The sequence below is a fragment of the Pelobates fuscus genome, chromosome 7 (genome assembly GCF_036172605.1).
Source record: "Pelobates fuscus isolate aPelFus1 chromosome 7, aPelFus1.pri, whole genome shotgun sequence".
NCBI classification, from domain to species: domain Eukaryota; kingdom Metazoa; phylum Chordata; class Amphibia; order Anura; family Pelobatidae; genus Pelobates; species Pelobates fuscus.
The window spans coordinates 163,523,706-163,551,306 of NC_086323.1; the positions used below are offsets into that span (position 1 = coordinate 163,523,706).

The 27,601-nt window shown below is 42.9% G+C and overlaps 1 protein-coding gene across 2 annotated transcripts in view; it reads left to right on the forward strand.

Annotated features, from left to right (window-relative positions):
• Positions 1 to 27,601, forward strand: part of ARHGEF3 (Rho guanine nucleotide exchange factor 3) — a 321,423-nt gene that overhangs the window by 137,227 nt on the left and 156,595 nt on the right. Inside the window, exon 1 of one of the 2 annotated variants that reach the window (XM_063426887.1) lies at positions 8,738 to 8,835. The exons of the other annotated variant lie outside the window; for it this stretch is intronic. Within the exon in view, the coding sequence (XP_063282957.1) occupies positions 8,803 to 8,835 (33 nt within the window). The 5' untranslated portion in view covers positions 8,738 to 8,802. Of the gene's footprint in view, positions 1 to 8,737; positions 8,836 to 27,601 lie in introns of those variants that run through there. 2 annotated transcript variants of the gene reach the window in all.

Genomic DNA, 27,601 nt, shown 5'->3' on the forward strand with positions numbered 1-27,601 from the left:
CCTACAGGGAGCAGAGACAGTTGGTCTCTCTCCCCAGCAGCAGGACAATTTATTGGTAGTGGAGACAGTCGGTCTTCCTCTCCAGCGGCAGCATGTGCTACAGAGAGCACAAAATTAAATTTGGCCTATAGAAACCAAACTCCCTCTGCACCAGGGACAGCCCAATTTTGTGAACTTAGGGAATCTGAATTATGAGGATTCAGCCAGTGGCATAACTAATGTAGAGAGGGCCCTGTTGGAAGAAATGTTTTTGTCCCCCTTCTTCCGCAAGGATTACCAAAAGCTATATCTCTAGATTCTAGATCCTAGATTCTATCGATGCTATGCCAGCTGGAGAACTACCATTTGTTTATCCATGCAGGGTTTTATTTGTGAGCAGTGTTTGAGTGTTTACATGTAAGCATGATTTTGTATAGAGTATATGTGTGCAATTAAACGTGTATTTGTATGTACTGTTGCCTTGGAATACGGTGGTGTGTCTGTATGTAGTGTTGGCTTTTAAATCCAGGTATACATTTATGTGTAGCATGGGATATAATGGAAGATGTGATTGTTTGGTGTGTGCTTGTATGTACTGTTTGTGTTTGCAGGGGTGTGTTTGTATGCTATGTTGGTGTTAGATTGCTTGGATGTATGCATATACACACATACACTGCCACATACATACATACACAGATAAACATACACATTTACACAGATACACACACTGACACTAACATCCTGGCTCACGTACTGACACAAACACCCTGGTACACGTACTGACACAAACACCCTGGCACACGTACTGACACAAACACCCTGGCACACGTACTGACACAAACACCCTGGCACACGTACTGACACAAACACCCTGGCACACGTACTGACACAAACACCCTGGCACACGTACTGACACAAACACCCTGGCACACGTACTGACACAAACACCCTGGCACACGTACTGACACAAACACCCTGGCACACGCACTGACACAAACACCCTGGCACACGCACTGACACAAACACCCTGGCACACGCACTGACACACACACACTCTGACACATGCACACAAATAAACACACTGACACATATATGTTTTATGTAAAGGAGGGTGACTTTACTGGGGTCCTGCTTCTGGCTCAGAATGGGAGTATGGGTCTGGGTCTCTCCATGCTTCTCCCCCTCATTTGGTGCTGCCTTTTCCTAGTCCTTCTTTGTCTCCTCTCCCTCCCGCGTGGTATTTCCTGTAGCTGGGAGGAAGTGATCTGCTCTCACTATCTCCCAATCTATGTGAAAGGGGCCCGGTCTCGCTGCTAAAGTGCCCAACCTTGACCTTCTTCATCAATACCCATGAGGAGGTGCTAGGTGCATAAGCCACCTGATTGTGCGGGCCCCAGTGCAGCTGCACCGGCGGTAGTTCTGCCACTGGATCCAACATATTTTCAGGCATAATTGATATCACAACTTTTTTTGGGGGGGAGACTGAGCCCTCTAGAAGAAGCATGGGGATATAATTGTATAAATGGCGAATAATGGAAAATGTATGCATTATTCATGTCCATTGTTACTAAATGTATTCTGCTACAGCTCCCAACAAAATCACTGTCTCAGATGTTTGAGAACTTGTTTCATTTGAGAATAGAAAATACCATAATTATTGAAGTATATTTTCTGTATAGTCACTAGGAATTTCTTTGAATCTGAAATGCAGCATATTCACATTCTGAAATAAATTACTCTAATTAGGTTTACTAAGTTACTTTTTAACAAAATCCAATTTAAATTATACCATTCCCATATTAGCCGTGATTAGCCTGTATGAAACCAGCTAAGATTCACTTAGATCCACCCCTCCCCAAAAAATGTCAAAATAGTATATGGCAATATAATAAAAATGGAAAACTATTTTCTTCAGCATTAAAAATGATGTGTTTCTCATGAGAAAAATAGGAAGAAAAAAAAAAATTCTGTCCACTTGGCAACTTATCTGTGTACTATTTTGGTCAGAAACTTAAATTAGACTCTGAGAACAGGATTACCATATTTGTTAAAAGACCTTTAGCTGCAGATCATACATTTTAACACCAATCGTGACTGCATTTCAATGTATTTCTCACGTAAGTAAACACTGGACAGCTTTGTATTTAAATCTGACAGTCTCCAGGATATCTGGATATTTACGGAAATCTTAAAGCGTTTCCAGGAAAAAGCTCCTTCCTTTTCCTTAACTTCATTCCTGCGAAGTGGCTTGTAAGGCTCACGATCTGTGAGAGATTCCTGCCACACCATATTTTTCACTACAAACCGGGAATGACAATGATAAACTAGGGTTTTCACAGTTATGCTCTGAATATGTTTACATTTGGAGAGATTCTGCAATTTTCATCTGAATTGTCATAAAAAAAATTACATTTACTTTTTAAAACAAATATTCATTTTCTGCAATGCCGTCTTCTCCGTAGAGTCATGGCTGATATACTTCTTAAAATTTTTGTGCAATTGTATTAGATTAAAATATTTACAATATGGGTATCTAGCGCGTACAGTTGAAGGCAGCTCAAACACCCAAACCAAAGTCTCTCCATTCCGGTCCAAAAGAAAATGCATGTAGTAGAAGAACGGGGTAGCACTAACCTCTCCTTGTGTATATCTAATTACTGCACAGTCCTCAAAGAACCTGCATTACCTATACTTCTCCTTTAAATTCTCCTTTAAATAAACAGACAATCAGCTTCCATAAAAGCAAATAGTAATGGGGAGAACTTATCCTGTAAATGCTGCGGTTGGTTAAATGAAAACTCTAAACATTATGATCAACACCACAATACTGTGTTGTAGTCATTATGGTGTCCTTATGTGCCAATCCCTTGTAAGTAGAACAGCCAATGTAGAATGGATTGTCTTCTTAGCTGGGTTCTCCAGGATGTTGCTCCCTGCATCTCCTACTTCTGCCTGAAGCTCAATCTCTGAGCGAAGGCGATTTGTGCAGCGCTTTGCTCATTCACTGAATGTGATCATCACTGAGAGTGATCAGTGAATGAGCTAGCCCTGCACCGCAGGTTTTAGGTCAGGAGAGCAAATGGAAGCTTGTGCTCAGGAGCTTCTAGCTCTCCATCACAAGTAGTAGAGGCGTTGAGTGTTTTCCAGCGGATCACGGTTAAAAGGCCAGAAACTGTTTGACTACTTACAGTTGGGCAGCAGAGTCCATAACTACCACAGTGCACTGTATAGGATACACATACATTGACAGACAGATGCCGTTTTGAGTTGAGATAGATAGACTAATGAGAATAGCCAAAGAAAATGGGGATGACTTGGAGAATGTTTCCAATTCTGCTATTTTTTAAAATGTATACCTGCCTGTGCTTATTTTCACATCAAGCTAGGAATCCTGGTTGAGTCCTGGAACATGATTCCTTGGAATTACTGTACACAAAATGGACTTTTCCCCAAACCAGTAAAACATGAAAATATATATGTCAATTATTTTAGAATATATATAATTGCTTGAAAACCAATTTTTATACCCCAGCATGGGGTCTCCATTCATTCTGTCTTAAGCCCACCCTGGCATCTCTGTGTCTGGGAAATAATTGAGTTGGACCTTAGTAAACTACCGTATATACTAGTCTATAAGTAGAGTGCAGTTTTTTCACCAACAATTGTGAAATTTGCTATGGCTCGTGGATAAGTCAAGCGTACGACTTTCGAATGGAATGCAAATGGAATTGTTCCCCTTCTGTTCGGTTATCAAAGAGACATTGTGTGGTTCCCCTTGTTAACACCTCGTAATCACCGACAACCCATGGCTGTTAACCGCAAACAGGCATTCCCTGAGTGGCTGCCATTGGTATATACGAACGCACGCGTTCATCTCCCAAATGCAGTCAGCGGTACATGGTCGTCGACGGCATGGATCTCTGAGTCGGCTACGGAAGCCTGCCAACCCCGCTGAAACTTGTACCCCCTGTCCGTTCCACTTCACGACCAACTAGGGGAACATTGTTTGGGAGTCGACAATGCCTTGCATTCAGTGTACAAATTTCTATCGAAACTAGCTCTGACCTGTGGATAAGTCAACTCTGCGTTGTTTTAAAATTAAGTTTAGGACAAAAATGTCTCGACTTATACACAAGTAATTATCTCCTGGATACAGCGGACACAACATAAAATACCCCAAGAGCAAGCATAAAACAACATTGTGCCCCCAAAAGCTATATATGACCAGAAAGGTGGGATCCGAACGCCCATTCGGTGAAAATAGCGCTTGGCTCATGGAGAATTGTCCAAATCAATTAACCTGGTTAAACTTTGATGCCATGTCACGGTCTTTTACCAGTGGCTCCACGTGGTTGGGAACAGGGGCTCCCTCCTTCTCATAGGGAGCGATTGTTCAGAAGGAGGAGTAGAACTTAACTTCCAAAGAGTTCCTTCCTAGCTCTTTTGGAAAGGGGTTAAAACAGGGTATCAAAGTGACCGTTGTGAAGAACTGACCATAGCCAGGCTGGAGTTCCAGAGTGATTGTCCGTAACTCCCGCTAGTAGAGTAGGTCACTCCAGCTTGCTCAAAAGGCTGTAAAGGGATGGAAGGAAGGGTTGGTTGGTAGGGCAGTTAGTGAGGAAATGTATACTGGGGAGGGAACAAAAGTGATCTTAGTCTTGGGCATAGTTTATTATAGTGATAACACTAAATAGCAAAGACAAGTCTTGGCACTACAGAGACCCCTTGATTGAAGTTATGCCTCTGTATGTAGGTGGTATTTACTAGTCGTATAATCTTGCTCTAAAATAATTAATCACAAGTCTGAATTTCCCCTACGGAGAAAATGACCAACTCCAACCAGTAACATGCATGAACTTTGTGTGAGTAATGGAACAATATGGGTTGATTACAATCTGCAACATCAAGTGTAGGAGTAACTAACTTTTTTCCCCAATTTACCCAGATCTTCTATAAATAGAAGCATAGATTTGCTACCCTGCGGAATATGCTGGCGCTTTATAAATGCCAGTAATAATAATAATAATAATAATAAAAAAAACTTAGACTTTCATAACTTTCATAAACGATATTGACATTTGTAGCAGTGAGACTCTGCATTGCTGCTATTAGGAGATTGGCATATAAAATGAATAATGATAATACATTTAGAAAAATAGCTACGTCGTAGATTCTTTTCATGTTGGCGATTTGTGCCTAAAATCTGGAAATTCTAATTCGATTCCTAATTTCCGGTTCAGCGAATAACTCTGTCTGAAAGTGTAGATGGAATGATTAGATGAGTTTAAAATCGGCATTTGAAGGCCGCCTCGGGTGACAGGTTGTGTAAAATTTATATTGATTTTGTAGAGATTCCATTTCAGCCTGCAGCCTTCTTTTTCTTTATAAAAGAATCAGAAATATTTTAGTGTATATGGCTTTTATGTGAATTCGCACACAGAGACAAATATATGTGACAAAAAAAAAAAGCACGAGTCTTGCAGGAAGGCTTGGGTTTAAGAGGAAGTGTGTAAGAGGAGCCGAGAACAGATCATATCAGATCCACCTTAAGCAAATGGGTGTTTTATAGCAATTTTAGAAGAAAAAAAATGCAACAAGTACATCATTAAAAAAAATTTTAAACTCCAAACCATATGTTTTAAAACAGTTGCTAAGCGTCGATGTCAAGGCGAAATAATACAGGTATTATAGCAGAATAGAAAGTCTGCCTGTTATGAACAATTCTAAACAATACGCCTCCAGACAGTTCACCAAATGGGTGGGATTTCCAGATACCAATTTATGATCCCTACCATGCAATATATTTAATCTACATCAGGATTCCATTATGTGTATAGTCTGCTTTTCTCTATCTTCACAAGAGCTCATAAAGTGGTTATGACAGCAGAACCCAGCCATGTCTAGTCTTTTCTGCCGCTGATCCAATTTGGACTTTGAAGATTCAGACAATGCTAAACACTGCTCGGTGATTTGTATGCATTACCTCTTTATAATCCACTATTTGCTAAAACAGTATAAATTTGCTGAGTGCATCCATTTCAGACCATGTGATATGAAACCAGGTGTCTGCTTTCAACCAGCAAACCTCCATTTCCTGGATGTGTGAATCCATCCAGGCTCAATGTGCCCTCCATCAACATTTTCATTGTTTTTCTTTTTGTTTAAAGGAAACTGTCCTTTTAAGCATTTAGCAGCTGGATACAGTAGTGGCTTGTTGCCAAGCAGTTAAGCCTTGATGGTGGAAGTTTCTGAAGCCTGCCAAATAAGCTATTCATGATACTGTATGTGCAATATCTTCAGCCAGTACCAAAACTAAACAGAACATTTTTGCTTGAATATTTTGCCTATCCTGACTCTCTTTCTCGTCTTATCAAGGGGAGTAGGTAAATATTCATTATGACTTATCATTGATGAAGGTTTGAGAGTATATTATGCTGTCTGTGCTCAGTGGTTTGGAAGATCTAGTTCTGTGGATCTACAAGGGAAAAGTTAATAAGAAATGTGGGCTACATCAGGCAAACAATCCTTCCTCCTTTAGAAGAAGGAACTTGTTTGCTAAATACAGAGAAATGACTCCTTGTGTGAAAAAAACTACAATTGTCCATTGTTTGAATGAGCAAGGTAACAGTAGAATGTTGGGTGAGAAGTAGCAGCAAAGCCAACTCCAAGCACGGACTTCGACGGACAACTCTCCTTAGTAACTCAACCACTTTGGTCTTCAGAACCACATCCTCATTGAAAGCAATGAGAATATGATTTTGGGAAAAACTGAAAGTGTTTCTTCCTTTTCTGGGATTATCAGGCACATGTTTTTGTTTTTTTCTCAATAAATTTTTTTGGGGTGTGCTTATTAATATTTTTAATTGACTGACATGTAGAAAATTCAGATTTAAGGGCTCTGTCCACTGGTTTTGTTGGCTGGTGTCTTGCATTCGAGGATGCCAGTGAACTGTCCCTAGCTAACTTCTACTGCATGGTTTACAGGATCTCTACATGACTTGCCCTCAGTGCAGCCAAGATTGGCTTCCCTTCTGGTGGTCGGTCCTGCTCTCTTGCCTACGTGAGACCACCATTTTGAGCTTTGTCTGTGACACACGTTGCGTCATCGACACACCTCCCAAGGCCTCATGTGACTTCCACTCAATATATAAATAGGCAGACATTTTTAAGATGTTTAAGTTGCTGTACCAGAACGGGTGAGCTCTCCATCTAAGTAACTGACCATGCTATGATTGATGATTCCAGATTTTGGGGTTTTGGCATGTCAGAAAAAGTTAGACAACCTACAATTTTTATGACTTACAGTCTCAGTAATAATAATAATAATAAGATGATACTATTATTTCCCAGCACTTTACAATTGTACAGTGGGGTTGTATAACAAGTAATAAACAAAAAAAAGTTTGTTTGCAATCTAGGGTAATTTAAAGGAACATGCATCGCTTTAGCTTTGAATGACACAGTTACCTGACTAATACTTTTCACATTTTACCTGCTTCTTTCCACATCCATACCATGGGTGGACAATGGCCTAACCAATCAGTGTCCTCTCCCTAGGAATGTTGGAAAAGTGCATAGGGCACACCTGGCAGATTAATACAGGAACATTTGGAAGATTTCTTCAGATTCTGATCAGTGTGATCATGCAGTGGAGGCTCCAATGTTGGGTTTCACTCTCCTGCTGATGCCCTGTGTCTGCTATTAGTAGACTGGTCTGAAGCTGAGCTTGGTGGGTAAGGGGTTGGAGTTAAGAAAAACCCCTAGATGAGAGGGGTAAACAACAATGCAATCTGACCAAGTTTATACACAACGTTTCTTTGGTTTTATATTTGTTTAAACGTGTTTTCTGGTTTAGAAGATGTAATGTCAAGTGATGCAGCTTCCTGTAAACAAAAAAACCTCTAGTAGACAATTTGACTAATTTGGATTTTTAATGCCGGGTCCCTTTATGGCCAATGTTTGCCCACTTTCAAGTGGATACTTTTAAACAAAACACATAATCTGAAGTTACAGTTAATCAACCAGTATCAATTTACCTAAACAAACCCTCAATGTAGCAGGGCATGTTTGAGTTGCGATGGTAAATTCACAGCGTGAATCTGCAGGTAGTGATTGATGAGTCTGCAAGTACTGATACCCTAAATAAAAGTAACAGCATCTCGTTAAATGTATGTCATTAAGAATTTAGGTTGCTCTCGAGGCTCAAAAGTAGGTCTTGCTTGCTTTTTTCTTGATGCGTTTAACAAAGGGACCACTGGCTATATCTGTAACTGTGTAACCACTTTTTAATCTGAAATTACATTCCTTCCTATGTTACCTTATCTTGTATGCTTCATGTAAGCATTTCAAATGTGCCTATCAACCCTGACCTTATACCACCCAGGAAAATCAAAGGACATTCGTATCTCCTACAGATGCATATTGCTGTGAATTTAGAACCTTGTTATCTATATCAACAAAAACCACAAGTCTTGTTGTGAGAGATGTGATATGGATTTAGCCTGCAGCCCATCTTTACACGATTAGGGGGGAGGTGGGTAATGGAATCATTTGCAGCTAGTGCAATGTGTCTGCAGAACTGAATGCGCTTAACAAACCACAAATAAAGGGTGACCCTTTATTTTTATTTTTTTTAAATGATAGATTTCTAATAGCAAGAGATGAGAGTTTCCTGTCTTACATTCAGAGTTTTCACAGGGAGGGGTTATTGCAGGCTGTAGGAAACATGCTAGTGGCTTCAGACTGTCTGTTAGCTCTATTCACTGGACATCCAGAGAACCCCTTAATTAATTATTTGACTGCATTACAATCCCATAGTGCCTCATGGTCTGGTGCTGTTGCTTTGTGCATCATAAGGTGAGTTTGTATTTATTTTCAAAACGTATCTGTCTGTAGCAGTAATTCCCAAGTCCTCATCAGATTTAACTATGCGTTTGTATTGTGTGGTATCCAGTATATACATATAGTACCTTGTGATCATATAATTGATTATACAAATATTACTTTTTTTTTCTTTTGTTGTTTTGTAGAAATTGAAAATGTAGAAGTGGCACAGTGCATGAATGACGTAGAATATACATATAGACGCGCACACACACACACAGACGTGATTATATATGTGTGAGCAGAAAGATGTATATCTCAAAACATATTGATGTAAAACACTCGAAGATCTGTTGGTGCTTTAAATGCCAACATTTGGTGATGTATGTGTGAGTGTTAGCTAGGTTTTGTGTGGGTTTTCTTGATATTAGCTGGATTTTATGATGGCAAATGTATTCTCAACATGTATGTAGTGGATCTAAAGACTGTGTGTAGATGGTGTTGAAATTCTCCGGATGGATTTTAGAATGATGTTTTCACTGGGTTAGAAAGCCCTCCAATCAGTAGTACACACCTGTGTATCTTATGTTAATATATCCATCTGGTAGTTTTGAAAATCGGAGGTTACCACTAATGGGCATAGTAAGTTAAAATTATCTTATTTCTTGTGTCCGAGTTTGTAAAACTTTCATGATTACCAGACTTTAAAATCGTTAATGTGTTTTGGAGAGAGATTTACAAAGAAGAGATATAAAGTTGTATTTTTATGGGAATGTTCCTTTCTTAGGTTAAGGAACGTTCCTGGGATGGGGCAAATAAATATTAAAGGAAATAGAGCGAGATAATAGAGTTAGGAATACAAAAATGTATTTGTAAATCTATAATATCTTTCTGACTATTTAGCAGGGAAGTGTTGAAATAAGCATTTCCTTATCTTATATCCCATGGTGCGCTGGTCTTGCCACTTTCGCAATACTCTCCGCTAATCCAGTGCTTCTCCATAGGGAAGCATTGGGAGGTTAGTGTGCGTGCGTGGAAAATAACCCCAGTGTACCAGTCAAATGTTGCTCTAGTTGCAGTATTGGAGAACCAAGTAGGGCAGGATTGGGCATAAAATGTGGCCTGGGCATTTTTTAATCACAGCGTCCCATTGAGAAGGGGAGGGGGCCAGAGAGGGGTGTGTTTTGTCATCACTACTGTCTACTCTCTCTAAGTGAGCATGTTGGTTCAATGCTATTACAAGACAGCACATGCGCAGAGCTTTGCTGAAGTGCTCTTGCATGAGGAAGAGGCCCTGTATTCGCTCTGCACAGCACAGGGGGATTTAAAGGGATTCTATAGTGGCAGGAAAACAAAGCCATTTTCCTAGCACAATAAAATCCTATATTGCCCCCCTCCCAAAGCACCCCCTCCCAAGGTAGTGTGCGACAGTGACATTCAGTCACTTGCTGAATCCAGCACCGATGTCCCTCGGTGCTGGGTGAGGCTACGCCCACGCTCCTCCCCCACCAAAATCAGTCAGCGCCGGATATGTTATATGCATGCCAACGCTCGCATTAGGATTTCCCCATAGACAAGCTTTCCTATGGGTATTCTGGTGACGCTGGAAGTCCTCATGCATAGAGTGAGGACGTCCAGCATCATTTAAACACCCTGAAGTCCCTCTAGTGGCCACCAGACGTGGAGTTAACCCTGCATAGTAATTATTGCAGTTTCTCTGAAACTGCAATTATTACTACTGTAGGGTTAAGAAAGATGGGACATTGCACTCAAACCACATTATTGAACTAAAGTGGTCTGGGTGCCTACAGTGTCCGTTTAATGACAGGCTTACGCGGTTGTGACTTGTTTCCTATGTTTCCGTAAAATATACCAGAAGACAAAAGGACCAGATAAGCCTATTGTGCATGTGGTTGGAAGCTACTTGTGGCATTGCGTGTGTGTAGAGTAAGCCAATTGTGGTGTGGTGTTTTGTGTCATTTTCAGTCATGTTGTGTTTGTGGTATAAAATGGCTAGGGGCTGTAAAGAGTGAGTGAGTGTGTGTATAGGTGGCCTTGTGTGTATAGAGCCTGTAGCAAGTTTGTGCATAGGGGCTGTAGTATATGTGTTTATTGGTGATATGGTGTGCGTAGAGACTTAGGGAGTGTATTTATAAAATGTAGTTTGTGTATGTTTGCATACAGGGAATCTTGGTGTTAGGGGGTTCATTGTGTGTGTGTAGAAGGTGCAGTGTGTTAATATAGGAGGCCTCTTATGTGTGTACAGGATCTAGTGTGTGTATAGGGGAACTAGTGTGTGTTTATGTAGAGGATCCAGAATGTATGTAGGGTGTCCCGAGTGTGTATAAGAGATGTAGTGTGTGTGTGGTCTGGAATGTAGTTTGTGTACTAGGGATGTCATTTCTGTAGGGGATCTTGTGTGGAGGGTGCAATATGTGTGTGGTAGTGCAGTGTGTATTGGTGTGCAATGTGTGTGTGAGGGGAGTTGTTTGTGTGGGAGTTGCCATGTGTGTATGAGGGGAGCAGAGTGTGAGAGTGCACTGAATGTGATGCGAACAGTTTGTCTGTGTTGTGGAGGGGAGGGGCAGATGGGAGCAACGTTTTAAATACATATATATTTTTTTAACTAATAAATTGTATATCCCTCATCCCTTCTTACCTTTGGCACGGGAGAGGGGACATTATAAGGCATCCAGCCTGCATCTCCAAAGGCTAGAGTGAGAACTGGTCGGAGCATTGCATTCAGAATGTACCCGTCAGACCTGCATTTTAGAACAATTAGAACAATTATAACATTGCTGTATCTAGTAAACCCAGGGCCGGTGCAAGGATTTTTGCCGCCCTAGGCCAAAAAAAATTTGCCGCCCCCCCATATGTCCTGCCCACCATGTGACATCACAATGCCCCGCCCATATGCTCTGCCAGTCTTCACAAAGGGTCTTTTATCTGAAAAGACAGTGTGTTTACATTAAAAAGCCTACAGGCACAAGCTATAGACACCAGAACCACTACATTTTGCTGTAGTGCTTCTGGTGACTATAGTATCCATTTAATGTGAGGTAAATTAGAAATTAGTGCCACTAATAATATATTGGATTGCCTACTTACCACCAGATGAGGACAAGAGGCTGATGATGGGCTCAGTCTGGCTCCACAGGTCTGGTGTAGAAGAGGCTCTCTGGAGACAGTTTTTAACAGTGCTCACAACAATTAACGAACAGGAAGCAGCTCCATTTTTTAGGGCCCCTTACACAGCTCAAGGTCTGGGCCCCCAGGGGGCATACGCCTACAATGCCCACCCATAAATCCACCTACATGGCCCATCCATGAGTTGGGGATGTTTTATGTGTGCAATTTGTGTAAGGGATGTAGTGTGTTTATAGGGGATGTAGTGTGTGTTTGCGTGTAAGGAATGCATTGTATGTTTCTGTGTGTGTGTGTGTGTGTGTGTAAGGTTTGTTTCTGTGTATGTAATTGAATGCAGTGTGTGTCTGTAAGGGGGGCATTAATTATGTAAGAGAACGTAAGGGATGCATTGTGTGTTTCGGGTGTGTCTGTGTGTGAGTAGGAATGCATTGTATGTTTCTGTGTGTGTGGGGGGGGGATGCATTGTGTATGTGTGTAGTGTAAAAGAGAGGGTTTGTGGGGTAGGATAGGGACTGAGAGGGGAACAGCTCTTTATTTTTTATTTTTAAAAATTCATAGTGCTCTCCCCTCCGGTCAATTATTGATATCCCCCTCCCTTCTGTCCCTCCGTGTTCTCCCCTTCTGTCACTTAGTGCTCTCCCTTGGCCCCCTGTCCCCCTGCAGTCCCCCCTTGGTGGTCTTCTCACTCCCCCCTTAGTGGTCCTCCGTCTCCCAAACCCCTTACTAGACCTTCCCCTACTCCCCACACCCCCTTACTGGTAATCTCCCCCCTTTAGTGGTCCTTACCCTCCTCCCCTCTCCTTAGTAGTCCTCCCGCCTTACACCCCTTTGATGGTCCTTCCCCCCCTTAGTGGTCCTCCCTCTCCCAAACCCCTAGTGGACCTCCCCTCCTCCTCCCTCAGTGGTCCTTACCTCCCCACCCCCGTTCCCCCTGTGTTCCTTCACCCCCCTCCCCCAGTGGTCCTGACTCACGCCTCCCCAAGTGGTCCTTACCCTCCCCTCCCCTAGTGGTCCTTACTTCCCCCGCCCCTCCCCTCCCCTAGTGGTCCTTACCCTCCCCTCCCCTAGTGGTCCTTACCCTCCCCTCCCCTAGTGGTCCTTACTCCCCCCTCCCCTAGTGGTCCTTACCCTCCCCTAGTGGTCCTTACCCTCCCCTAGTGGTCCTTCCTCCCCCCTCCTCTAGTGGTCCTTACCCTCCCCTCCCCTCGTGGTCCTTACCCCCCCTCGTGGTCCTTACCCCCCCTCGTGGTCCTTACCCCCCCAGTGGTCCTTACCAACCCCCAGTGGTCCTTATCCCCCCTAGTGGTCCTTATACCCCCCTTTCCCTCCTAGTGGTCCTTATCCCCCCTCTCCCTCCCTCCCCTGGTGGTCCTTATCCCCCTCTCCCTCCCTCACCTGGTGGTCCTTATCCCCCCCTCCCTCCCTCCCATGGTGGTCCTTATCCCCCCTCCCTCCCATAGTGGTCCTTACCCCCCTCCCTCCCATGGTGGTCCTTACCCCCCCTCCCTCCCAAAGTGGTCCTTACCCCCTCCCTCCCCTAGTGGTCCTTATCCCCCTCCCTCCCCTAGTGGTCCTTATCCCCCTCCCTCCCCTAGTGGTCCTTACCCTCCCCTCCCCTAGTGGTCCTTACTTCCCCCGCCCCTCCCCTCCCCTAGTGGTCCTTACCCTCCCCTCCCCTAGTGGTCCTTACCCTCCCCTCCCCTAGTGGTCCTTACTCCCCCCTCCCCTAGTGGTCCTTACCCTCCCCTAGTGGTCCTTACCCTCCCCTAGTGGTCCTTCCTCCCCCCTCCTCTAGTGGTCCTTACCCTCCCCTCCCCTCGTGGTCCTTACCCCCCCTCGTGGTCCTTACCCCCCCTCGTGGTCCTTACCCCCCCAGTGGTCCTTACCAACCCCCAGTGGTCCTTATCCCCCCTAGTGGTCCTTATACCCCCCTTTCCCTCCTAGTGGTCCTTATCCCCCCTCTCCCTCCCTCCCCTGGTGGTCCTTATCCCCCTCTCCCTCCCTCACCTGGTGGTCCTTATCCCCCCCTCCCTCCCTCCCATGGTGGTCCTTATCCCCCCTCCCTCCCATAGTGGTCCTTACCCCCCTCCCTCCCATGGTGGTCCTTACCCCCCCTCCCTCCCAAAGTGGTCCTTACCCCCTCCCTCCCCTAGTGGTCCTTATCCCCCTCCCTCCCCTAGTGGTCCTTATCCCCCTCCCTCCCCTAGTGGTCCTTATCCCCCCCTCCCTCCCCTAGGGGTCCTTATCCCCCTCCCTCCCCTAGTGGTCCTTACCCCCTCTCCCTCCCATAGTTGTCCTTACCCCCCTCCCTCCCATAGTGGTCCTTACCCCCCTCCCTCCCATGGTGGTCCTTACCCCCGTCCCTCCCATGGTGGTCCTTATACCCCCCCTTTCCCTCCTAGTGGTCCTTACCCCCCTCCCTCCCCTAGTGGTCCTTATCCCCCCTCTCCCTCCCTCCCCTGGTGGTCCTTATCCCCCTCTCCCTCCCTCACCTGGTGGTCCTTATCCCCCCCTCCCTCCCTCCCATGGTGGTCCTTATCCCCCCTCCCTCCCATAGTGGTCCTTACCCCCCTCCCTCCCATGGTGGTCCTTACCCCCCCTCCCTCCCAAAGTGGTCCTTACCCCCTCCCTCCCCTAGTGGTCCTTATCCCCCTCCCTCCCCTAGTGGTCCTTATCCCCCTCCCTCCCCTAGTGGTCCTTATCCCCCCCTCCCTCCCCTAGGGGTCCTTATCCCCCTCCCTCCCCTAGTGGTCCTTACCCCCTCTCCCTCCCATAGTTGTCCTTACCCCCCTCCCTCCCATAGTGGTCCTTACCCCCCTCCCTCCCATGGTGGTCCTTACCCCCGTCCCTCCCATGGTGGTCCTTACCCCCCCCTCCCTCCCATGGTGGACCTTACCCCCCCTCCCTCCCATGGTGGTCCTTACCCCCCCCCCTCCCTCCCATAGTGGTCTGGTCCTTACCCCCCTCCCTCCCATGGTGGTCCTTACCCCCCCTCCCTCCCATAGTGGTCCTTACCCTCCCCTCTGCCCATGTAGCGTGGCCGGGCGGCGCTGAACGCGGGACAGGAACCTCTGTTTCCTGTACCCGATCGCCGGCGGAATGACAGGAAGTGCTCACTGAGTGAGCACTTCCTGTCATTCCGCCGGCGGCCGGGTACAGGAAACAGAGGTTCCTGCCCCGCGTTCCGCGCCACCCGGTCACGCTACATGGAGAGACCGGCAGGAGGGAGCGCTCTGCGCTTCCCTCCTGCTGGTCACTCAAACCCGGCTGCCTTCACACAGCAGTGCTGCGCCGCCTGAGGCTTGTAAAAGCGCTCAGGCGGCGCAGCATGAGGAGCCACACCGGGCACAGGGATCCGGCGCCCCCTGGTAAGTTGCGCCCTAGGCGGCTGCCTAGGTCGCCTTACAGGTGGCGCCGGCCCTGAGTAAACCCCAGATTGCATGGTTACAACTAAAAGACCCCTGCACCCAGACCACTTCATTGAGATGAATTGGCCTGGGCGCCTTTAGTGTTTTTAGTGTTTCTTTAATATTCTAATCCTAAAACATTTCCAAAAGAGCTTTATGGACCGAGCACGTACAAAGTACTTCCGGCAAAAAATGGTCCTTACTTACCCGATCGCCACCATTCCCCCTGCCGGCGATCGGGTTTCCTTCCGATCTGGGGAGACTATCTGACAGCCTAGACAGTCCCCACTCGGCAAATTAGGTCCCCGCGGGCCATGTGATCGCTCTGAAAGAGCCGTCACATGGCCGCAATAGGTGTCCATAGTGCTGCCTGCAGGGGGACTGCCTGAACTGACAGGCAGTCTCCTTGCATCTGTAAAATAAAAAATATATATTTATGTGTGTGTGTGTGTGTGTGTGTGTGTGTGTGTGTACATATATATATTATATATCTGTCATACTAAGTGTATTTTTCTATTATTATATACATATATTAATATAAAAATACACTTAGAATTAAATTACACACGTGTGTGTATAAATAGATTAACTATATATTTTGTGTGTGTGTGTGTGTATATATATATATTATTATAATATAAATAAGTAAATACAAAATAATACAAAAATTACAAATAATAACATTATATATGTAATTTTATTCTAACTGTATTTTGATATTAATATATATACATATATTAATATCAAAATACACTTAGAATGAAATTATATCTATGTATATTTAAGAAAATAAAAATAATACAAAATATATATATCCATATACATAAATAATTTCATAAATATACATGTAGACTTCAAATATATGAATATGTATATATATTTAAATTCTACGTGCATATTTATGTAATATTTTTATATATGTAATTTTATTGATTGCAATTTGAGGGACTTGCCTGATTTTAGGTCATCCTGTGCCATTACGAAACGAACAAATTTGCATATTAGACTGATCTCACCCAAAGGGGTGGTCAAGAGCTAAAATGCAGGACGGCCTAGGTTCAGGGCCGTCTTGAATATTGACTGGATCCTGGCCAACCATTTGCTTGGGGCCCGTGGACCCTACCAGACATACTAACACACATGAACAGACAGACATACTAACTCACACACAGACACATACATTGACAGACACACATTGACAGACATACTGACACACATACACAGAGACATACACTGACAGACATATTGACACACATACACAGAGCCATAGACACACACACACTGACACACTACAATGACAGGCATACTGACATACACAGACATACTGACACACACGCAGACACATACACTGACAGACACACATTGACAGACATACAGACACACACTGACAGACACATACAATGACAGACATACTGACATACACAGACATACCTACTGACAAACAAACTGGCATAAACATATACTGACACATACACTGACTGACACACATACACAGAGACATACTGACACATACACATACAGACACATACACTGACAGACATACTGACACAAACATACACATACACTGACAGACATACTGACACAGACATACTGACATAAATTTACACTTTTAAACCCACCCTCTAGTTTCCTACCTTGGAGGGTGGTTTTCCGGTGTCCAGACTGGAGGCGTAGGCTGTTGAGTTGGGATCTGCCTCTACCAGCCCAGGCCCCATCCTTCATCACCTGCGAGGCTCCTCTCCTTAGTGGGAGAAAGTGACTCGCGGCCATCACTTCCTACCAGCGCTGCCGAAAAGCAAAGGATCCTGTCGCTCTGTTAAAGGGCTACAGCATGTGACTGGGCCCCTGCTTACAAATACACACCCTGTGGCCTCCTTAATGTGCGGACCGGCGGCCCCATCGGGGAGAAAATTGTTGAGGGAAGCAGGGCCCACGGGGCAGCTGCTTTGGGCCCCCAAAGAGTAAATGGGCCTGGGGCAGCTGACCCATTTGCCCCACGTTAAAGACTCCCTTGCCTAGGTTTTGTTTCCTCCTTTGGTGTATATGTCAATACATTTATTTTACAGGTCTAAATGGACATTCCAAGCATTATATAACATGCTCCTTGTGTAAATTATGTTGCAAGGCCTTTTTTGTCTCCCTCCATTCTCTGTAGTGTTATGCTTACCCTATCCAATACTCTTTGTTGTGATAGGCGTAAGCTAGATTTCCTCCAAATGGAATTTTATACTACGTGGTGTGCAGGCTGTACAATTTCTCAGGCGTAAGTGCCAGATCTCTGTTCTGTACAAAATTGTCAAACATATTAATTACCCTGCCGACTTATATCTATGAGTACGGACTAGATTTGGGAAAATAACATATGCAAACCTCAATATTTTCTGAACCTCAAGTATAAACATCAGTTCTAAAATATGACTCATAAGAGACATATGCACTGAGGTCCACATCAGTTTGCGATGGTCCAGTCTTTGCTATTGATGTTGGTGTCTAGTGTATCCCTCCTCCTCTCATGTGATGCCCCCTATTTGTCATCATTGAGTAAACTTTGACCCTGTACCTCACAGTCAGCAGACACATTCCAACCAATCAGCAGCAGAGCCTCCCTCCCAGACCCTCCCACCTCCTAGACAGCATTTGTGCAAATGGACTGTTTGCGGTTGTTTGCGGTGTGTTAAACGGGGAGTTTGGTCTGTCATTTTGTGGCGGGTGTAACCCTTACACTACCTGATCGATACAACATCATACCTGATGTTTTAAAGCACGTTATTCCAAACAATTTAGGAATGTTAGGTGATTTATGCCCTTTATGGATTAAAACCAGACTCTGCATCAACTATGTAATTTTCCATGGGAGTTTTGCCATGGATCCCCCTGCGGCATGCCACAGTCCATGTGTTAGTCCCCTTGAAACAACTTTTCCATCACTATTGTGGCCAGAAAGAGTCCCTGTGGGTTTTAAAATTTGCCTGCCTATTGAAGTCTATGGCGGTTCGCCCAGTTCGCCCGTTCGCGAACATTTGCAGAAGTTTGCGTTCGCCATTCGCGAACGGAAAATTTTATGTTCGCAACATCACTAAATGTAAGGTGAAAATAGCCAAATTTGAGAAATCTTCATGTCAGATATGCTTTGAAATCCTGAAACTTCACGCTTTAGTGAATAATCCAGTCTTCATAAAGGTTCGCTTAGCCCATCAAGACCAAATTGTGGTTATCAACCACCTCTATGATCATGTCAGTCTATGTTTAGAGTTATTCTACTTTACCCATTACATTCATAATGTGTCTCACAGGTCTAAACTTACACCTGTATATATCATATTCGTGTGTCAGTGTGTTGACCTTATGGGTCTATGCATCAGATTTGAATCTCAATTTCTAGAAAGGTATACTGTAAAACACCAGTGGAAAAAAATATATGGAATGATCTTAAATTATATTTATGCTTTCCAAATGTAGATATAAAAGACATATCTTAATCTTCATAGATATATCAAAATATTTACATTATATAAATATAAATACTCATATAAATTCTAAAAAAAGAAACTAAATATAGTGTAATATTGTAGATACAAACAAAGAAACTAAATATAGTATAATACTCTAGATAAAACTATAAAATAAGTGGAATATTGCACTCACAAACGGTAGATTGATTGTAAGTATATCATACAATAGTGGGCACAAAATTCTTCTTATACTCCCAGGTTATTTGGACATGTAGGGGTAAAAAGAAAGCAGACACATAGTGCAGATCATCAAAATAACATTCTAATTTACTATATGTTGCACTAAAAGAGTATGGGCACGTCACCAAGTAAGACAGGGCCAAGGATTTCCAGAGTATTCCCAGGGCACCCAAATAGTCAATAGAAAAAAACACCTGGACACAAAATAAAACTAGTAGATAAAATGTAAATAAAAATTAAAACAGCCATACTTGTTTTGTCCAAATACTTGGGCCTCTTCAAGGGCATAAATTGCTTTCAAATACCTGAATAAACTCCAATTCCGTGTGCTCTGTTTTTGTTTTGTTTTTTTTTTAGTTCTTTATTTTTCAAGCAAAACCGGGTACAGAAAATGAAAGTACAAAGTGTGATAAAATCACAATGCATTGGTTAATAACATAATACAGCACAGTTGTAGACAGGTAAGTTTTGCATGTGGCATAGTAAACAATGTTGTTTCGGTCAGACCCTGCAAACTTCTATGAGGGCCTGTCAGACTGAGTAAAGATTGCTCGGTCTGTTGCCCGTAAGGTATGTCTTCTGGGTTCTTGCTTGAAGAAAAGGACGCATTGCTAAAGAGAATACTCAAAGATCAACTTTGAACAGGGGAGTTGAGGGTTATTACCATTTGCCACAGTAGCTGTGTTTCATTTGTTGTGTTGTCCATGGCAGGTAATGCGCAGATTGTAACCATGGCTCTGTGGTTGAGTAACTGCCTAACAATGCTCTTGTTTTGGCTGTCAGTCTGTCCATCTCTAGAGATTGTGGATTTTACATTTTGCCGTGGAATGGGTGTCCATCTGTTGGCTCTTGATTCTCCCATGGGTCTAATGGGAATGGCGTTGTCATACCTCGCGGCCTGGGCCGTCCTGGTCCCGTCGTCCATCCTCTCCTGTTGGGCGGTGCGGACCTTCGGCCGGCGTCGCACATGCGCACGCGTGTCTGGGAGCGCGTCCGGGGACGTGTGCGTGCGCAGAGGGTAGCCAACAGGGGTAAGCATGACAACCAGCAATCCTTAAAGTGATAGTAGCCTATTACTACTATCTATTTATATCCTGCCTCATTCTGTCCCTACCTATCAGATTACACCTTAACCTATATTAACCTTCCTCTGACATAATTTCCTTGCCCTGTCGTGGTTTATTGTAGCCCGAGAGCGCGTTCTGTATACTTGTCTTCCTTTGGTTCCTGACTTCGGCTTGTTTCTGGTTATTCTAATTTCTGGCTCCTTTGACCCTTGGCTTTGTTTATCGCTTGCTCGTACCTCTCTAACCTTGACCTTGGCTTGTCTGAATATTCTTATCTCTAAGTTCCTCACGTTAAGTCCGGCCACTTTAAGGTCCGGTAATACGTCTGCTTGTGCTTGCCTTTATTGTTCTCTCGTTTGCGTGTTGGGGAGTTCAACCTTGAGAGACATTTCTAGTACTAATTTTATAAATTACTTGATCTCCAGCCAGAATCCCTGCAGTTTTGGGCATGACCACCAGCAATGGAGGTATGAGCCTATCCCACTACATAGTTCCTAGCAGTCCGCAGTTGGTATTGATCCCATTTTGTGTAGTCTTTGGGGCGTAAGGTGCCAGAGAAACAGTGTCTTGTAAACCTGTTCTTTGTGTGACATAAATCGTCAGGGTGCTTGTTGCTTCTCAGATATCTCCCCAGTCAGTCTGCTCCACTTTTAAAATTCCTTTTGGCACCGCCGTGTCCATGTGAAACCTTTTTTCCCCACTAAGTGTGCCTCCAGCCTTGTTGTCAATCTAAGTTCTGGTTCCACCTCGCAGTGTCTTGCATTCCACCTTCTGCTCGTGTTCCATTTGAATCGTGCTCGATATGCATTAAGTACAATTACAACATATTCAGACAGAGAAAAAAGTCCTGAAATATAATATACAGCGTTGTTATATAGAATATGTCAAACTCAACAATCGAATGAGAGAGAAGGAGAGAGTAAGGTCTTTGTACACTACAAATTAAATTTATGTTGGTGTTTTTTGGGAACGGGTGAAGTGCCTGTGGGGGAATCCAAGTGATGCTTCATGGCCAAATTAACATTCCCTCTGCTAAATTCTGTAACTGTAGTAGTGTTTTAGACAGGAAACTATGGTATTCCCTGTTTGGTACATAGATATTTGTACCAAAACAGGGTAAAATCTAGAATTTTGCCCTTAATGAAAATAAATTCCCCTCCCCCTTCAGCCAGAACCGAGCACTCTCTAAATGTTACTGTTTTACGCAGAAGGATAGCTGTACCCCTAGATATGAATCATGAATTTGGTTTGAGATTCTGCCCGGAAGTGTGTCTCCTGCACAAAGACCAGTGAAGCATTCCGGTCTTGAAACTCCCTCAGAGCAGTCGACCTCCACTTGGGTTTATTCAACCCTCTTTCAGTTATGGAAAGAACAATCAGTGGGGGAGAGATTAAAGGAAATTGTGAAGCCAAGTGGAAGGCACTATGAGCTATACCCAGATGATCAAGGGATTCGACAGAGAAGTACAAGGATAACAAAAAACTATGTACAATGTATACTGCCAACTTTGTTGGCACTGAGTGTCTGTGTCTGTGTCTGAGTTGGCACTGAGCTCACGAAAAATCTGTCACCTGTTTCAAGACACCAAGCCAAATGGGAAACAGTGGAGGAGACCACGATCTCCCGAGTGAGACGAACCAAGAGACCCATAACCTTTTTTGCAGACAGTCAAACAGTGCCCACCTAAAAGTCTCTCAGAGCTCACTCTAGTCAGAACATTCCTGTGTCCTTGACTTGGCTCACAACATGGACTGAAAAAACATTTTAATGCAAATCCACTTTCTTTATTCAATATATGACCAAATGGCCTGTAAAGACTGTTAGGTAGAGGAACACCTTGGGCCAGTTTAAGTTAACTAGAGAAAGTAACTGAGGCTGTTCTAACCTGCTCTGACCAGGTGTCTCATTTACTGTATAAATAAGTAATTATGTGTTGTTGAATTTTTTTTTTAAAATCTTTGTTTTATTTTTAAATATTCCATGTGATGTTAGACAATTGTAATATAACCTTTGGTCAACCTATGATCTAAGTGGTATATCTTCATATGGTGGCAAGTCCCATGTTAGGTATATCAGGGACTGGGTTTTTATTAAACTGGTACTAGGAAATCAGGGCTTCTTTTCTCCAGCATCCCCTATGAACCCCTATGGCATACCAAACAGTGCCCTGCTAAATATTTGCTCACGTGTCCTTTGCTGACCTTCCAAATTGAAAAGACATCAAAACAAAGCTATTTACAAGGATAACATAAACTTAACAAACCAACAACTCATCGAGAAGGATGCAGGCCCACAGTCCTCCTTTCCAAGCCCCCTTCACCCTACTTGGAGACTCTTGAGTTCCTGTCCGCCTGTTGGTGGATCCAACAGATTTGTGGAGGTAAATAGAGCAGCTGAGGGAGTATGGGGAGTCAACGATTAGAAGGCCAACAGATCCAGCCACTCCATAGATACCAGTGAAAGTTGAAGTTCATGTACCAGAGTCTCCATATCTGCAGGCTCACATACTAGGAAAGGGTCCTTCGGAGCATGGACCCTGTTATTGTGCCTCCTGCTTCTATTATAGAGGTCCTCGATATGAAGGACCATTTTGCTTTGCTGCAATGTCTGATGCGTCAGGGTAGTGATCTGCGCTACAAGCATGTGGCCACAGTCCTCTTCAAGTTGTGCCACTATATTATTGAGGCCAGAGGACTGTAGTTCTGAGGTAATCAAGGTGCGGAATTCAGCATTAGCCTATTGTAGGTCTACCTTTGTTGGGAGATGTTGTAGGACAGTAATCCAATCTGGGTTATTTGCGGCCAAGACCTGAGCTGATAGTCCTAACATCCCCTATCTGATTGCAGGGATGGTGGGGTGGAAAGGTTGGGGGCTTGATATATGTCCAAGGTTGGGAGGCCAAATCGTCGGCAATACCATAAATTGGCAAAGGACGACTTAAGTACCCATTTGTTGATGTCAGGGGCCTTTTGACAGCAGGAGACACAGTGTGTCTTTCTCTCACCGAATTAACTAGCATTTCAGATGGGATTTGCAGTGGAGCCCTCGGGGAGCTCAGAGATCAAGCTGCCATATTCTCCGGCCTCCCCTTATTTATAATATATTATTTAATCTTTCTTAATCTTAACTTCCGACACAAGTGATTTATGTTTTGCAAGCTTGCATTTTACTTAGGCTTATCTTTTAAGTGCTCACAACTTTTTAAAAGCAATATTTTGTTTAGCAAAACTCAGTCAAGCTATTCAATTGTAAGCATTTGGACAGTTTGTAAATCCGTTCACTCTTCTTACCTGCAGCTTTATTCTGCAAAATCTTCCTGTCGAAACATGACTTTTTAATTATTATTTTTTGGGGCATACCTTCTTCTTGGTCCATTTAACATTTGTGTCAACATTCTGAAGGGAATGTTCCTGCAGAATTAATGAACTTGGCTGTGTTTTACGAAAGGTAAAGTACAGGACCAGCATTTAAATGCCTACAGCAAGTGCTATAGGGTGTTGAAAGAAGATTACAAGAGATCATGAAACGGGGTCCAAATGGTTTCATCACGTTAAGTAGCTGCAAATAAACAAACCCATTGAACTCATTCTTTGATCTCTGGGTCGTTTAGCACAAACTGAAATTAAACTTGCTAGCTCTCCCAACTTTTTTACTCCCTTTTTTCGACTGCCTTGTCAAACAAGCATCCAATTATTACACCAAGTACCGTATAAAAATGTTTGGTATTTCAATTTTTTTTAAAAGACGTGTGCTGTAAATATTAATCGTTATTAAAGGTTTCCCTATTGGTTTTAATTATTTTATCTAGATCTGGCAGAATTTTTGAAAACATTAATGAGTTTAATTAATTTCCCATTAACTGCATTAATTTATATTTTTTGGAAAAATATAACTAATTCAACTCTTAGTTCTGTAGCTTGTCAGTTTTTTTTTCCCCCTCAAGTAACCCCTCCCCTTGTCTGTATGTTGTGAATTGCTATGTACAGTAACACAGTTGTTTGGCTAAAAACCCACAACTGTATGATTATGTTCTTATAGCAGCAGTGTCTCTAGTGGCTGTTAGAGGAAAACACCACAAGAGGTGTATTTAACCCTGCATTGCTGTATCTACTAAATGGCCATGCTTTAGTATTAACCTTGCAATGTAAAATATCACTGCACCCAGGCCACTTAATTGCAATGAAGTGGCCTGGGTGATATTAGTGGCCCTTTAAGGTTTTTATAATATTTACAGAGCAGCAGAAGTATATAGCCCCTCAGACATTAATGTCTATATTAGTTGAGGAGCTTTGTATGAGCCACAGGTTAGTAATGCTATGTGGTTTATTTTTATAATGTGGATTTGTATCCTAGAACCAGAATGGATCCCCATCCTTCTTTTCTTTGCTGTGAATGGAATAAGTGATGCCAATAATGAGTGATTTTTTTTTAAAATTCTAGTACTGGTATATGGCATTGGCACTTCTTTGAAATAAATCACAGAAGTGTTAATTTTTCATACACAGCAATCTTAACAATTATAATAAACAAATAATAAGGACACGTTTTTAAAGCCAACGAAATTAAAGGGACACTATAGTCACCAGAACAACTACAGCTTATTGTGAGTATAATCATTACCTTCAGGCTTTTTGCTGTAAACACTGTATTTTCAGAGAAAATGCAGTGTTTACATTACAGCCTAGTAATAATTTCACTGGCCACTACTCAGATGGCTGTTAGAGATCCTTCCTGGGTCATGGCTGCCTAAAATGAATCCAAACATTCAGTGTCTCCTCCCTCTGCATGCAGACACTGAACTTTCCTCATAGAGATTCATTGATTCAATTCATCTTTATGAGAAGATGCTGATTGGCCAGGGCTGTGTTTGAATCATGCTGGCTCTGCCCCTGATCTGCCTCTTTGTCAGTCTCAGCCAATCCTATGGGGAAGCACTGTGATTGGATCACGCTACCACTTCTGATGATGTCAGCAGACTGCTTGTTTTTCTGAGGCAGACACGGCAGAGCCAGCAGCTTCAAGCTTGAATACAGTAAGATTTTTACTATTTTTATGGAGGCATGAGGGGCCCAGGGGGGCTAGATGGTGGTTTTAACACTATAGGGTCAGGAATGCATGTTTGGGAGGGCTTGAGAGGGCATTTTCTGGCACTCAAAAAGTTAATGCCTGCACACCCTGCATTGCTCTTATTTATAGCTAGAAATAGACTCTGAAAATAAGAAAATATTTTACTTAGCTAAGAATATTCTGCTATTTCTCATGGCTAATCTGTGACTCCAGCTAACCTGACATAACCCCCCCTCCATCCTTACCCTGAATCCGTCCAATTATTTACAGCAACGTGTTACTGGAAACTGAGTTTTATTCATTCTTTGTTTTATAGGCTTATGTTTCCTACTCGAAAGTCAATAAATCTATTAATTCCCAACAAGATGTAATTACTGCGCATAATAAATTGAAGTTGGATTTTCCAGTTTGTAGAAGGCCAAATTCCACCAATGAAAATTTATGCACCTTTTTTTCTGTTAAACGTCGTTTGCCAGAGATTACCGTCGCGTTTTATGTGGGAGGGGTATTTTTGGCAGACCTAACTTTTTCCAGCATTTGATCTTTTCTAACTTGAAGTAGACAAAAAAAGTAAAAAAAAAAAAAAAAAATCCCACAAGAAAGGTCTTGTAATGTTCAGTGAAAAGAATGCATTAAATGTGTGTTTTAAAATGATAAATTGAAATTTCAATCCTGATCTCAATTCTCATATGGGATCACTGTGGCTTAATCCTGCAATAAAAGGCATAAAACAGAATTCTTGTATAGTAGACACTTGGTAAGAGCATGGAATCTTTAGTGGTACCTTGGCATGTAGTACGCACATTACTAGGTGTAACTCGACCCATTTGTTTCCAATGTGCTATGTGCACAAAACACTTTACTTTATCTTATTAAAAGATTGGAGAGCATTTCCATGTATCTTTGAGCCAAGGCATGCATAATCCTGGTGGGTACACTCTTCGCAGTGGCTGAACTAACTAGAGGGTGAGAGAGAATTTTGTTTTTGGACCCCCTATCGCAAAGATGGAAAGAAAAGTATATCCCCATCTGTCATACAACTCGCATAATGCTTTGCCAGCTAGGGATCTACCATTTGCTCATCCTTGCATGGTTGTATTTAGGTTGTACACGCATGTTTTTGTGTGGAGTATGTGTGTGTGAATGTAGGGGTGTATTTGTGTGTAGTGTTGTGTGTTTTTATGTATTTTTGACATTTCAAAGCAGTGGTTTACTTGTGTGTAGTGTTTGCCTTTGAATGCAGGGGTGTATCTGTGTGTATTGTTGTAGTTTGAATGCTGAGATGTACACCCACTGATACACATACAGACACACACATACAGACACACACTGGCACATCTGGATACACAGACACACTTGCAAATACACTGATACACACACTGGCACACATACAGATACACAGGTACAGACATGCAGATACACAGACTCACCCTAATACACATACAGATACACATACGCACACTAACACACATACACACACTGATACACATGCAGATACACTGGTACACTAATACAAATAACATATATGCACACACACAGATAACACATGCACACAGTTAAGACATACACACACACATACTAATACAACACATACACAGACATATACACTCAAAGATCACATTACTTTCTTTTTAGCTACCCCCCTGCTTCCATACCTTTTTGGTGCACGGGGGTCCAGTGGCATCTGGCTAAGTGTGATGGGAGTCTGGGATAGGCCTTTCCTCCTCTGGTCCAAGCTCTCAGATGCCATATCTTTCCCCTGCGTGTCTCAATGGTAATCTGGGAGGAAGTGGCTTGTACTTACTTTCTCAGTTTATATCATCCTCTTTAAAGGGACACTGTAGGCTCCCATGTCCTTTAACCCTACAGTGTTATTATTGAAGTTTTTGAGAAACTGCAATAATTACCTGCTAGACTTAACTCCTCCTCTCGTGGCTGTCTATCACTTTTTTTATTACTTTTATTTGTGTTTTTTTTGCACACATGACCTCCATTTTCACAGGTAACATCATGACATGATCCTTATATGTGTTATAGCAATAACCCCACCATCACGAATATAACAGTGACTCCACGTTATATTCTTATAACTTTCCCACTTGTTTTTGTGGGAAAGTTACAGGACCAAATAGATCACATGCCCTTTTCATATTTGTAAATTTAACGAAGTGATTTTCTGATTTTATGTCGCATTTGAGCGAGTATGGCACCCTAGGAGAGGAAATGATAGCATATTTAGAAAAGTAGGCAACCTCGGGTATTAGTAGTTGGTATAACAAGCCAATAAGTTGGTACAGGCAGCTGACAAAGAGTAATCAGAGCAAGGTCGGGAATCCACAGTAACCATTAAATCAAGTCACATGCAGAGTCTCTTTTGATTTAATAGTTTAACACTTTATGCAGGTCCAGATTAAGAGC